Source organism: Amphibalanus amphitrite, unplaced genomic scaffold (assembly GCF_019059575.1).
Source record: "Amphibalanus amphitrite isolate SeventyFive unplaced genomic scaffold, NRLGWU_Aamphi_draft 000025F_arrow, whole genome shotgun sequence".
Lineage (NCBI taxonomy): Eukaryota > Metazoa > Arthropoda > Thecostraca > Balanomorpha > Balanidae > Amphibalanus > Amphibalanus amphitrite.
Window position 1 is genome coordinate 1,777,140 of NW_024881521.1, and position 14,511 is coordinate 1,791,650.

General features: G+C 51.0%; 2 protein-coding genes across 3 annotated transcripts; both read right to left on the reverse strand.

Moving 5' to 3' along the window:
* Window positions 1-49: 49 nt before the first annotated feature.
* On the reverse strand, window positions 50-6,208 carry LOC122394562 (mucin-17-like). The gene is made up of 11 exons (XM_043391531.1): window positions 6,005-6,208; window positions 5,472-5,596; window positions 4,821-5,091; window positions 3,979-4,536; window positions 3,561-3,688; window positions 3,012-3,285; window positions 2,639-2,763; window positions 2,155-2,410; window positions 1,670-1,747; window positions 1,088-1,195; window positions 50-931 (listed from the first exon to the last, which is right to left on the reverse strand). The coding sequence occupies exons 1-11, from the start codon at window positions 6,114-6,116 to the stop codon at window positions 861-863; spliced, it is 2,106 nt and encodes a 701-aa protein (XP_043247466.1). The 5' UTR covers window positions 6,117-6,208; the 3' UTR covers window positions 50-860.
* A 3,763-nt stretch (window positions 6,209-9,971) lies between these two features.
* LOC122393499 (probable tubulin polyglutamylase TTLL1) lies at window positions 9,972-14,203 on the reverse strand. 2 transcript variants are annotated; one of them, XM_043389570.1, is made up of 8 exons: window positions 14,052-14,203; window positions 13,722-13,787; window positions 13,191-13,314; window positions 11,906-12,144; window positions 11,512-11,713; window positions 11,086-11,316; window positions 10,721-10,830; window positions 9,972-10,475 (listed from the first exon to the last, which is right to left on the reverse strand). In XM_043389570.1, exons 1-8 carry the CDS (start codon window positions 14,159-14,161, stop codon window positions 10,343-10,345), a joined length of 1,215 nt encoding a protein of 404 aa, XP_043245505.1. In that variant the 5' UTR covers window positions 14,162-14,203; the 3' UTR covers window positions 9,972-10,342. The 2 variants fall into 2 exon arrangements, with proteins under 2 accessions (XP_043245505.1, XP_043245495.1); XM_043389560.1 differs by having other exon boundaries at window positions 11,086-11,713.
* Window positions 14,204-14,511: the final 308 nt, after the last annotated feature.

Below are 14,511 nucleotides of genomic sequence, written 5' to 3' on the forward strand. Positions count from 1 at the left end.
CGCGTGCCACTTGGTAGCATTCGTAAGATATCCTTGAAAAAAACTTTTTGTAATGCACGCTGTATTCGTCAGATGAAAACAGAGAAAAATGTTAAAATAATACAAAGCGTTGTTGGGCGCCTATACAGCAGATAATAGCTTTCTCTTCGAATAGACGCGGGACTGATTGTCTGAACTGCAAACCAAAGTGGCGAGACCCTCTTGTATAGGCCCTGGGACTCGACAGCTTTGCCTTGAGCTCAACTAGTGCCCGGGCCAGGCAACGCTACGCAGACATCCGCACATCGTAAACGAACGAAACTTAACACCGCATCGACACGCGCAACTAACTGCCTTCTTTACGGCCTAACGTCCTCTGAGGTTACGAGTCACCTGTAAGACAGGCCAGATGTCATGGTTTTGTAACTGTATCATTACCGCCGAATTCGGATACTTGCGTGTCTGACTGACATAAAAATATCCAGAAGGAATCCGCGTGGGGTGAGTGGGGTATCTCACCCTATTCGCACCGCTACATCTGCGAGGCGAAGCAATGTTAAGTTTGCTAAACGTATACGAAACTTTCTTCTGAATATCACAATGCTTCTTAAGCTGACTGGAACTATTCTACCTCTGCTTTACATTCGAGAACTGTTCATATCGAATAAATTGGGCGTTCCATTTTGAAATGCACTTCGATATGTCGCAACACCAAGTAAGCCGATTCTTATATCCATATCACACAGTAACGGCAAACCGGAGCGTCTGTAAAACTCTTGAGCCGATAGTAACCGACCGTAAGAGACGCGCTCTGAACATTAGTACCCTCAGGCGCTGGTCAGGTCAGGTCACCCTCGCTTTGGGACATGTCCATGGCGCCTTTAATCGTCGCTCTTCTTGGCTCCTGCGATGGTGGTGCAGATCAGCAGCAGGCCGATGGCGGCGATCATGCCTGGAGTGAGACACAGGGGAGCAGTCAGTGGGCTGGGTGCCCTCGTGAGCGTAACAAAGTGAAGGAAAGGGTGAAAACAACAGAACAATAAAAGTGATACTACCTGGCGACATATCTAATGGTCGATGAGAGCTGACATTATTTTCGAATACTCACCGATAAAGGCCGGCACGGCGATTCCGAGCACGAAGCCCTTGTGCCGTTTGATGACGGGCTGCAGTGTCGGCGGCTGGGTGGTGAAGTCGCCCACAAAAGAGCCGTTGTCTGCCGGAAAAACGCTACCAAAGTCAGCCAGTCCTTGCATTGGGTAAATCCATCGCACATATCGACACCTTTTTTAAACCCCACATTTGTTCTCCGGTGAATTTCAGACAAGTTGGTTAGAGACCTTCAAAAAAGGTACAATCACTCGATTTTTCTCAAGTTTGTCTGTCTTGGCAGATAAAGCAATACCAGAACAGGCCTACGAACACACATATTTGATCAGGATCGGACGATTGGACACTTTTAAAAGGAGATCTTTCGTGCCTCCCGGAAATTCACGGGAGAGCAGATTGGGGTTTAAAAAAAGGTGTCGATATGTAGGCAACAGGCTGATGACTGGGGTGGCTCAAAACGCACCCTTATTCGGTATACTGAAATTTCGACGTATCTGACTAAGGATTTTGAATTATAGCTCTAAGGATTCTTATCCTGGGCGTTGATGGCATAGCCATTGAGGCGACTGGCCGTACTCACATTGGGTCTTCCTGAGCGCACGCAGGTAGTCTGCATCCATGATGACCACGCCCATGCCGGGAGCGTACGTGGTCAGATCTGCGACATAGGGTTAGGGCGTATCAGTTGCCTGCGGTATTGGAATGAAGGGGGCCAGTTTCCTGCGATAAGGGGAAATGGTAAGTCAATTACCTGTGCTATGAGAATAGGGTGGGTCAAATTACCCCGAGGTCAGGTCTTTGCTACGGGAGGTGGTCGGGTGAGTTACATTGGTGGAGCGCGGCTGTCAAGTAGGCAGATACAGCCACAAGATGTCGGTGCTGCTATGATAAACACTTCAAGTTAGAGGCCTTGAAGAACGAGGATGGATAACGTCATATAGGGATGAATCTGTTATTTATGCCTCGGGACTCCCCGGACCCTATAGAGTGCGGCCGGTCCGGAGTTCCACCTCATTGGAGATCACCTTGGATCGCCCACTCTACCGCCTAGCTGGCGTGACTCGCCTTTGAAGTAGACTGAATCGGGTGCTATCTGAAGCGTGCCCAGCTTGTTGAAGAAGACGAAGCTCCTGGCCAGCTCCTGGACGATCTTGGACGTGTTGGTCATCTGAGGCTCCACGGTGACGACGAAGTTGATCTTGACGCCCTGCGGCTCGGTGGTATCGTCCTCCACGTCTTCGGTGGCGTTGCTCATCCAGAGGATGTAGGAGCTGACGTTCCACTCGCCCTTCGGATACTTCTTGCTGAGCATCAGTTCCACCTGTGATGGGGAGATCGGGAGGATTAGGCTGGGTTAGGGGTAGAGGCGCGACCGACACGGTGACGCGACAACACAAACCGGAAGAAATGCCATGCCAAGTGCCGCTTATAACTGTTGTTAAATTTATGGCAAAAAATACTTAGATACTGATGCCTTTGCGTCTTTTACGCCTTTTCACGTTTTTCATTTCTTGCGATGATATCAAGCTAGTTTTGCGTGTCTACTTACGCCAGCTTGGACCTCCTGTTCCATATTGGCGAACGCCTCGGAATCGGTGTCGTTCAGATCGTCCGTCCAGTTAGCGAACGGCGCGCGCATCTCAAACCGCATGATGGTGTGTCGGTACGGGTCCTCTGGCGACGGGCGGGGCGGTCAGAGGTCATCGTCATCACCTGCTCCGGGAATAGGTAACGGGTCATATGGTCACACCTTCCGACGGGACACGCTAAGGCGAGTGGTCGAGCTGACGAAAGGCAGACAGCGCAGATAACATGAAGAGCCCCACAGCCACGATCACACTGTTCACTTGTCACAAATAATCTACTGAAAACTGCAGTGACGGAGACAGAAGCTGGAGGTGGTGGGTGCACCCTATACTGACCGGTCGGGGCCGGTGAGGTGGTCGGCTCGATGACCTCGATCTCCTCGCTGGTCTCCACGGCGCTCGGGTCGAAGATGAAGTCGCCCTCCTCCATGAGGTTCTGCAGCGCGACGGTGGTCTCCTCGGAGAGCGTCTTGGCGTCCACGTCCTCGGCGCGTGTCTTGTCGGTCATCACCACCACCTCCATGTCGACCAGCACCGAGCCAGAGCGGAAGCCGGTCACGGCCACGCTGCGGAAGTCGTCACCGAACTTGTCGACCAGCACCGGCTGCGACTGCCGGCACCGGCACCCGGGGCTGTCAGAGAGGTGTAGAGAGGGTAGACCGGGTCTGTTTGCTAACAGTGGATCTGTCAGAGGGGCACACAGGGAATCACGGGTCTGTGTACCGCCACACGGAGCCGTCAGAGGCGTATAAAACACAACAACGGGATGCACCATTGCACCATACAGTGTAACCACCCCGGCCGGACCATCCAATGGGGAGCTCAACGACAGAGTTGTGCCGCGGGACGGGTCTGCACAGCCCTCAGCGCAGGACGGGCGCTCACCACTTGCTCCACGGCGTTAGCCAGATCGCTGTACTGGTTGGTGAAGGGTAGCGCCATCCAGTCCTGATAGCTGATGCTGGTGATCCTCACCATACAGCTGAGCTTGGCCGACACGGGCGGAGGCGCCTCTGTCGAACGGAGCACCCGTCACCCACTGTCCCGTTCAGACGCCGCCTACAGCTAACAATGTGACCGGTTCCCTGTTAGCTGCGGTCACAATTATGACGAAACTACATAGATTACTATTTCATCCTTTCTTCCTCTTTCCTCTCAATATCCGCTGCTCATTGTTAATATCTCCCTCACATTCCTTCATCTCCGTTCCCATCTAGCTCCCTATCTCCCCTTCCCACCAGCTTCTCGCCTTTACCATAAAACCTCGCCCCTTCATGTCCGCCTCCCGGTAGCCCTGTCTCACCTGTAGTTGTCGGCTGCGTTGTCGTCGACACTGTTGTCATGTTTGCCGCCTCGGTCGTCGCGTTGGTCTCTGGCGCCGTCGTGTTCGCTGCCGTCGCGGCGTCGCTCGTCGTAGCGTTCTCAGCGGCTGTCGTAGCGTTCCCGGCGGTTGTCGTAGCGTTCTCAGCGTCTGTCGCTGAAGACCCGGCGGCTGTCGTTGAAGACTCGGCGGCCGTCGTTGAAGTCTGGGCGGCGGCTGTCGTACTCGTAGCGCTCTCGGCAACTGTCGTAGCGCTCTCGGCAGCTGTCGTAGCGCTCTCGGCAGCTGTCGTAGCGCTCTCGGCGGCAGCTGTCGTAGCGCTCTCGGCAGCTGTCGTAGCGCTCTCGGCAGCTGTCGTAGCGCTCTCGGCAGCTGTCGTAGCGCTCTCGGCAGCTGTCGTAGCGCTCTCGGCGGCAGCTGTCGTAGCGCTCTCGGCGGCGGCTGTCGTAGCGCTCTCAGTAACGGCACTCGCGCTCTCAGTCACCGTCGTTGCGTTCATGGCTGTCGTTGAACGCTTTTCACGCACTGTTGTTTGCGCCACTGCGAATAGTCAACCAGAGCCATCATTGACCTATTCAAATCCTTTACGATTAGGACTACTATTTATTAGATATGTGGTGGCTAGATAAGAACGCCCAGCTATACTTTGACCTGCATACACCGGTGCCATGGGTGTTGCATGAATTCATTTTACCAGGACACTCAGCCTCAGGTATGAGCTAGTTACATGCTATGAGCTGGTGAGTAAGGTACGAGTCTTCAGGACACATTTTGTCATCCTCCAATTGATAAGTATTTAAGTATAACCTCATATTCGACCATACCTGTCGTAATGGTGAACGGCTCGACTACTACGTAGTCGTCCGTGTTGACGCTCCCGCCGTTGACCTGGTACTCGCCGACTGATTTCAAAAGTCGGATAACCTCTTTGAGCTTGGTGTCGATTAGGTCGAGGTCCAGCTCACTCTCTGTGGTCGCCGTCGTCTTGAGTGTGCAGTTGAGAAATATTTTGATTCTGTCGAGGTAGTCGCCATAGCCGTCCACTGCAGAGAGCACGTGCTGGTCGCCGAACTCGGCATCGATCAGCGGGGTGATCTGCGGCAGAGGAAGCAGCCCGCCCGGTCAGACTGGGGCACAGGGGCTGCCCCACAGACCGTACCCACACCACACTCAGTCAGACTTTAAGCACCGTGCAGAACGCACCCGTTTTTTCTTGGTTAGATACACCGCTCACCCGACACGAAAATCTTTGGTAATCGTGTATCCCTCAGGTAAATATAACCCCTAATAGGTAATCATGAATAACCACATATTATTTTTACATAGGTAAGCGCTTCTAGCAAATAGTCCAGGTGCCCCGAAACCAAAACTATCCCGTGAAACTGAAACCAAATATCTTGACCCAACCAAACTGTTCTCGGCCCCAGATCTGGGTGGGTCGGTGCACCACTCGCGGTCAGAAGTGCCTGACTTACAGCGGCGACTGTGTCGGCAGCGAGCTGCTGGAACTGGGCAGACTCCTTGTCCGTCATCCACGTCGGGTCGTAGGTCACGGCCACCTTGATCTCCATGGGAACCATAATCCATAGCGGAGCCGCCGCTGTGGAAGTCGGAATACGCATGACACGCAGGTCTAGTTAGTCTCACGGCAAACGGGCGACTTTCAAGTTATTGCGGTTTGAGCTTTGCTGGCTTCATTCGCTTCAGCTTGAAATATGAGCATATTTAAACATACATAAGTCGCTAAGCGCAGTTAAAAAATACGTAAAACTGAAAAACGTAAATTTCAAAGTAAACAATTATTCGCCCTTCAAGCAGATGAGCCGTTTAGAAAAACGTGGGTCGTTTTCGTAACAATTGCTTTGCCATTACTCCTAGTTGCCATGTAAAGTTCGCCATTCTTGTCTACCGCTCTAACCGTTCAGCTTCCTCGCAACTTGGCGGGCTCCGAGGCCCTACCGGTTCAGTACTGATCCCGGCCGTTTCCTCGCACGGGTCGTACTCTTACCTGTAGTCCCAGCGGCAACGGTAGTCGTCTGAGCGGCAGCGAAGTCGTGGTTTATCCCCAGTAGAAGCACCACCGCCGTGCCGAGGGCGGCACACACCGCGGGGGCGCCCATGGTCTCCGAGCCGAGAGGAGCGAACTCTGAACGGCAGACGGCGCGGGTCACAGTCGGCACGGGTCACTGGCGCCCGCAGCCCGCCGCTGCCGCGGCCCGGGTCGCCGCAGCGACGCGCCGTAACATTGCCGCGCTCCGGGGTGACGGCCAGTAACGATCGCGGCTCGGCGGCCGTGTTTGCGCCGTTACGCCGCGACCGGCCTTACGCCACGGCCGCGGCCAGCGTCACGGCTCCCCCCACGGTCCGTGGTCCAGGTGGGGGGGGGGGGGGGAGGCGCCACTGGGGCGACCTTGCAGCCAGACTTTCTGGGTGCCGCTAAAATCGATGTGATCCGTGACAGCCTTCAACATGCACCATGCAGTGATTGACGCGGAAAGTTTTACTTTTCATAGCCGATTGGTAGGTGGTGGTGGAACAGCTCCCTCGTATGCTTTTGATTTTATCGGTGCTCCTGAATTAAAAAAGTGCACGTCCATAACCCATTGTCACGGCGCGAGAGCAGGTGCACGAGGTTTTGAACGAGAAAGTTTTCATTCTCATTCACTAATAACGAAAGGCACTAATGGCTGAATTAATTTGACTGTCGAGGGTCTTTGAAGCACCACAGTCAAACGGCCCGGTAGGAAAAGTCAATAATTAACGTAACGAGGACATCTCATGGGGAGAAAAGCGCGTCGAATTCACGCTGCTACATGGTGCTGCTTTCAATAGGTTTCCATTATAGCTGGAACGTCTGGCCGCTGATCGTTTAAACTGCTGGGCGTTGCGGCACAGCATGATGCAGGCGCTATAATACAGAGACATCTGTTGAGCGGAGGAGGAACTTCTTGAGCCGTGCGGTGCAGCATGGTGCAGGCGCTATATCACAGAGACATCTGTTGAGCGAAGGAGGCGACTATTGAGCACTGCGGCACAGCATGACGCAGGCGCTATAATACAGAGACATCTGTTGAGCGGAGGAGGAACTTCTTGCGCCGTGCGGCACAGCATGGTGCAGGCGCTATAACACAGAGACATCTGTTGAGCGGAGGAGGCAACTAGTAACTACTGTGCATTGCGGCACAGCATGATACAGGCGCTATAACAAAGACATTTGTTGAGCGGAGGAGGAACTTCTTGCGCCGTGGGGTGCAGCATCTAACAGGCGACCGCTGTTACAGGCACCTACCGGCTGAAGTCGTTTGTTATAGCTATGCCACCGACATACGAGGGGGTATCGAAAAGTTCTGATCATCACCATGAATAAGATGTGATAGAAATTTGATTTCTTTACATGATGTTCATTACTCCTTCACAAGTCACCACACACGACCTCAAACTTATTGCATCGTTTCTTGAACTGCCTCAGTTGGTCATTGTATGACCTTCGCACTGTCCCGTAAATCACTGCTTCACCTCATCAATGACGTCATTTCTGTCCTTAAATCACCGGCCATGCTGTGGATTCTTCATCTCCCGTAACAATCAAGAGTCAGTTAATACTCGGTGAGGTGAATTTGTTAGATGCGGTAGGATTTAATGTCCACATCCTGTTGTTTCTTCAATCGCAGCTGAGGACGAATGGGCGGGGGCGCTGTCGGTGCGGATAAAACATCTTTCTTGGGCTTTTTTGCGGCGATTCTGCTTGAGGCCATCCTGCAACTTCTTCAAAAGTCTGCAGTAGTGCGTGCTTATCATTATCCGGCCATCATCAAGACAGTCGGTAATGACTATCCTACACCAGATCCAGAACACTGATAGCATTGACCTTCCATATCGATTTCTGCATCTTCGCCTTTTAACCCGCGCACCGACGGGGGTCTGCGCCAACTTCGCACCGACGGGGGGGGCGGATGACCGCCCCCCCTGAGATCTCGAGAACGAAGCAAGATAGCGACAAGCGGTAAACGGCATCGGATACGCACGGTCAAGATCTACAATTTTTACTAAGGTCATTTTCAGGTCAGGTCAAAGATGACGTCACAGGGGTCGAAAAAGTCAAAATGGCGGCGCTAGATATTGAGAGTTTTTCTCGAATAACTTTCGAACTAGTCAAGATAGGAACAAACTAAGGGCATCATCGTGATCCTCTCGTCAATCCGCATCGAATGATATATATGTTGACCTCGAAAGGTCAGGGTCAAAGGTTGACCTCAGGTCACGTGACCTCGAGGTCATCATGTATATCATTCGATGCGTCTTGACGAGCTGAACACAATGAGACCATCCACGCGGCTGTATCTTGTTCCTGTACGGAGTTATTGGCCAAAAACCTTTGGTGACCTTTGATGACGTCACATGACCTCACAGCTGCCCAACAGCAAAACAGACCTCAAGGTAGTGAAGGTTGATCGTATATAAAGTCATGTATGGTATATGGGGCCATTCCGACCCGTTTTATTGGTAAAAACAGGGAGTTGATTTTTCCCCCATTGACTTATAATGGGGAGGTCGCGAAATTGACCTGACCTTAGGTCACCGATATCAAAATTCCGAGATATACAAATTGTAGCTACTAATGACCTAATAACATCCTGCGACTTTCAAAGGTCTCCGACATCTACTGTAGCTCTGGCACGGTGACGAAGTTGCAAAAAAGTGACTTGAGGTTGGGTCATTCAAAGTGACCTGGTGACCTGACCTTAAAAGGTAGGAGGTTCAAATTTGCACACCATGTGTAAAATTGAGGAAGGTATAGTCATACCAAATTTCGCGGCGCTACGCGCCGCGGTTTTCCCGCTATTCGCGAAAAACCTCAGGGGGGGGGGGGCGGATATCCGCCCCCCCCCGTCGGTGCGCGGGTTAAGAAGGACAGATGTGCCGTGCTTCAACTTCTTGATCATCTTTTTGTCTCTGGATCATATACATAGACCCAGCATTCGTCACAAGTCATCAAATGATCAAAGATGTCTTCAATTTCCTAAAAAAATGTCTAGTTTTCGTTTCCAAAGGCCAAGACGCATTTTTCTCTTGAACAAAGTAGACACACGAACTTTTAAGCGGGCTGACTCCTTTATCGTCTGTAGTTCTTCGCTGATAATATTTTCTGGCACTGCCAGCATTGAGACCTTTCTGTTGCACGATCATCTGAAAGGTCACACGACGATCTGAAAGGATGAGGTCCTCCACTTCCTTCACAGTCACCAGCTTGTCAGCCACTGGAAGTCACTCACTTCTTGACTCCCTTGCAAAGGCCATGCAACCAAGTTGAAATATTTCTTCATTTTCGGTAAGTGCATGAGATGGGCTTTCCTCGCCATAGACTTATTTCACGTTCTTGATGTATTTTCTCAGTGTGATACCGTTTCAAATGCATTAGTTGGATGACGGTTCGTTCATCAATGGGCCCAATATTCATCTTTTTTTTACTTCGAAGTCTCTCCTACATAAGATAAAACCACTTCTCAGGATTTTCTTTGCGGGAACATTGTTCTTGAGAACCAAATATAATACAAAGCAAAAATCATCAAAATCCGTCTATATCTTCTATGCGATGATCAGAACTTTTCGATACCCCCTCGTATGGTGTTGACTAATTAGCCCTAGTGCCTTGCCGCTCTAACATACGCGCCAACGCCTAACGGTGTCACCTCGTGTTATGGGTTTTCATTGTCACTGACCGCCCTCTGTGCTGGTTCCCATGGCGGGCTGTGGTTACTGGTTACTGCCGCCTCCTGGCTCCCCTGTGATAGTGTTTTCACCGTTGTTGTCTGGGCTATTCTCCGTGCTTGTGTTTCCACTGGGCACTGCTTCTGTCAGTCAGAGCCACCCTGGGTCTGCTCAGTGCCGCTGCTGGGACTGTCTCGTAGCCTGACTGCCCGAGTCTATCGTGGATTGGTTAACTCCTGAACGAAAGGTGTACACTCTTGGTCATTTGATAAGCGTATATTATACAAACATTTTTTATGTCCTGATTCGGTGGAAGTTACATAGCTGTGCTGGCCTCTCTCCCATTGTTCAGGTGCTTTATCGCCAGCGGGGTAGATTGGACGCCTGTCCGCTGTCCCAGACAGCCTCTGCTGTCCCCAGCCCGGGTCACAGACTCAGCGCCAGCGGGGCAGGTTGGACGCCTGTCCTCGGTCCTCAGCGCCAGCGGGGCAGGTTGGACGCCTGTCCGCGGTCCTCAGCGCCAGCGGGGTAGGTTGGAGGCCTGTCCGCGATCCTCAGCGCCAGCGGGGTAGGTTGGACGCCTGTCCTCGGTCCCTGGCGTTCTCCAGCTGTCCCGGGCAGTCACAGTGACCGTAGTTCAGCGCCAGCGGGGCAGGTTGGAGGCCTGTCCGCGGTCCCTGGCGTTCTCCAGCTGCGCAGCTATCTCCTCGTCCAGGAGCAGCTCGAAGTCGGTCAGGTTCTCCGACGGCGGCACCTTGTTCCAGTGCACGCTGGATACGGAGGAACGAAAACGTGATAGTGGCTACATTGGCTACGGAATATGTGTTAATCGTTTTCACGATGTTTTACGTCTCAGTACCATTTTGGAAAGGTCAAGGCAAATCAAAGCACGCAGTGTGACGAATAGTTTGATAAGCATGGTTTTATAGATGATAAATATAAAGCATCAAGTTTTACCGAATCGGATCTATTTTACATTTCCTTGCGTAATTCATCTCTGTCCGCACACACTCACTCTGGTATTCCGTCGGGCGGCAGTACGACCTTGATGATGTTGTCGATCAGCGCCTGTTTCATGATCCGGTCGTTGGCCGTGGTGGAGGACAGAGACGGTGAGGCGTTCACCTGTGAAGGGAAGGTGGTCAGCAAATTGGCTCACTCACTGTTATCTTTGACTATTGCTAGACATTAGAACGGAAGGCTACGTCAGACTACAAACGAATCGATGCACAAATTACGGGAGGCGCCAAACGCTGCCTTCCAAAAACTTTGGGCTGTCACGATTTAAAATGCTAAGAGACTCACAAAATGAGTCACACCTGAATGTGTTCAAATAATCGAGAATTTACCCGAATCAATGGCACACTGCTTGTCACATACCTCAATGAGCCAGGGCTTGAGGTTCTGGTCGACGATGATGTCGTATCCGTAGCACTCGAAGCAGTGTCGGTCGCTGACCATGACTGGCGCCACGGCCTTCAGCGAGTGCACCAGCAGCCAGTTGATGTCGCTGAACAGCTTGTCGGTGACTTTCCGGCCGCGAGTTCCTTCCAGGAACAGTTGCAGGTTCTCCATGGACCACTTACCGCCGTGGATCGAATTGTACTCGGCCTGGGAATGAAGATGTAGGGAAATGTGTAGTGGCATGGTCCTGGTAAGCCTGACAGCATTCTGTATCGAAGGCAGCAAATCGGCCATTTGAATGACAACTTCAGTCTTCAGACCAAAAAGCTGAACGAAATGTTTGGTAAGACATTTACCTACACCCATAGCGAAACAAAGTGCTACCGAGGTGTTCATACCTACCCCGCGCTTTTGTATCGAGACGTTGGTGAGATGAACAAACATGTTATCCAGTTCCTGAGTGTTGAGGTCATACTTGATGGTGCAGAAGCGACAAAATCCCATCTTGAAGAGGTAGACCTTGAGCGGTCGGAACGAGGTAACCAAAACGTAAATGCGCAGGTCAAACTTCTTGCCACCAATCAGCAGAGGGTTGTCGATGTATCTGTAAATGATTCGCGAAACATAAAACATATGTAATTCTCGCTTATTCTCCACTCACCTATTACCGGCATGGTCATCGTGTAAGACATCATAAATAGCTATACAAGAAGCGTAATTCAATCAGTGGCACCATTTAAAATACTCATTTATTTCTTCGGAATACATATGCCGAAAAACCCGTTCCTATTCTGACCTGGAGATGACGTATGTATCCTTCACGAGCGCCGGGTTAAACGGCGTCTTTGAGTCGCGGGACCACTTTTTGATCTGCGCCAGCCGGTTGACGAGGAAGATGCCAACGCCCTGGCTCTTGCCGGCCGGTTTGAGGATCCATGTGCTGTTGGGACTCTTGCGGAACTCCTCGACCAGCAGGTTGTAGTCGGCCGGCAGCATGAACGTCACCGGGATAAAGTCCAGGTGCACGTAGCGACCCTGAGGGACGCAACGTGCACACAACGCCGGACGATTGTCAGTGTTTCTGAGAAGTACCGCTTCTTGTAAATAGTGTTTTTATAATATGCAACAATATCGTTTTATTATAACGTTTTATCTAATTTAGGACAATGTGAGCTTATTTAACACGCGCAGTGGAAGGGGGGGGGGGGATTTCGCCCACCCCTCCTGTTTTTCGCCAATAACTCGCGCCGCAAACATGATATTAATGTGAAATTTTGGCTACCTGTCCAGAATTGAACTGTGGATCTTCTCGTGCAAGAAATAAAAAAATCGGGTCACAACTTTTCTAGTAATAGCGGTGTAAAGTCAAACATCCTGCCGCCGCGGCGGCCGGCGCTAGCCGTTACGCGCCGCCTGAATTGTAGACTGTGCCGGGGCGGGACGGTTCCGTCTTTACATCGCGCTCCTTACCGCTGATTATATTCGATTAGCGTCAAATTTTGTGAGAAGACTAAGAAATGTACAGGCAATCTTATGGTCAAAGAATTTTGAAAATCGGCCGGTAACAACTTGAGTTATGAGTGTGTAAACACAAAATTGTGATTGCCGCGTTTCCCGCGTCCGCCGATCCCGCTTCAGCCGGCGACATCTTACGCTTAGCAGGCTTCTAACTGCCATATTTATTGTTGGATTAACAAGAAATTCACCATACATACTCACAAATGTATGTTCTTTCGTATAGTGGAAGAAAAAAGAAAATCGGCCGGTAACTTTTTGAGTTATCGGCGTGTAAACGCAAAAAAGTCGCTAATATGGCAGATTTGACCACTTTTGACCTCATTTGACCTTGAAGATATTGACCTAGGGTCATGAAATTCACACACAACAGAGTTCCCCTGGGCCCCCACCTACCCTCCAAATTTCGTCTTTCTAGCTCCAGTGGGAGCTGAGATCTTAGGGGGGGGGGGCGACATCCGCCCCCCCCCCCTTCCACTGGGCGTAGTACTCGCAACCCTTCCACTGCGCGTGTTAAGGCAAGCTGAGTTACGACCAGCGTGTGTTTGACTGTCATCCGACCTGACCTGTTCGTTTCGTTCTCCCAGCGGGTTTCCGTCCCTCTCCAGCTCTTTGCGGTAGCGTTTGACGTTTTTCACCATCAGGTCCTTACGGGTGATCTCGTAGTGGGTCGGAAAGTGGTTTATCATCCTATGGACAAACGTAAACATTGTAAGTTAATTTGGTGCCGATACCTAATTGATCAACCAGGTCGATTATTTTTAAATAACATTGTTAAAATGATACAAATACTGGTTACGTTTATGACTGTAAATAAAGCATGTCATTCATCAAACAATGCAGGTATATGTACATATACGGACGTATACGAACGTCAAAAACACATAGGTACTTAAAAAGACCACACACTGTGGGACAGGATTGCGTTGCCCTGCCTCTATCATTGAGGCGAATCATTTTCGGCTATAACGTTATCCTCGCAGAAAATTTAATAAATTTAACTTTGCTTATGGCTTTAAGTAACATTATGGCTAAACGGTGTGGGATGATTGGGCGACTCTCTCATTTCCCACGCCAGTGTTTGGTCAAATACTCACTGGTGATCTCCCATACGGTAACCACTGTCGACGCTGAATAGACTGCGGGTGGTGTTTGTCGAGGCCCTGAGGACGAAATGAGGGGATCATACAGCCGCTCCTCTGTCTTTCCTCTCTCTCTCTCTCTCTTTCTCTCTCTCTCTCTCTCTCTCTCTCTCTCTCTCTCTCTCTCTCTCTCTCTCTCTCTTTCCCTTTCTCTCTCGCTCTCTCGTCAGGTATATTCACTGCACTCTTTATTTCTCAACGTGCACCGTATCGTCTGCAGTTGTGCCTTTGTATATGAACGGAAGGTGATGTCGTTCACGTACCAGTGAAAGTTCCAGCACGTACCAGTAGAAGTTCCAGTCGTCCTCTGGTCCGACGGCGGTCCAGCCGCGCCGCTCCAGACTGGAGAGGACCACGGACCGGTCCACGTCGGTACAGTACGCCAGACGAGCCATGGCGGCCTGGCGGGACCGCCGGGACGTCAGCGCGAACTACTCAAAGATACCTACATCTGATATCTCCCTGAGGATCGCAGAATACGCAGATTCATAATTCATCTCCCCTGTTCCTACTACGAGCCACTCATTCTCTTCGCTTCTTGAATCCTTACTCACACGTTATAACACATACCCTTCCACTTATCTTTATCACAAATGTGGGCTTTGCCGGAGAATAGACAAGCGTATAATAGACGGTGCTGACGGTACACCAAGTACTTACTGGACCGGCCCCCAACGACGAGCGTTGAACGTTGAATATGTCTGAAATGTGATGTCGTTCTACCCTCACCGCCGACTCTATGTGT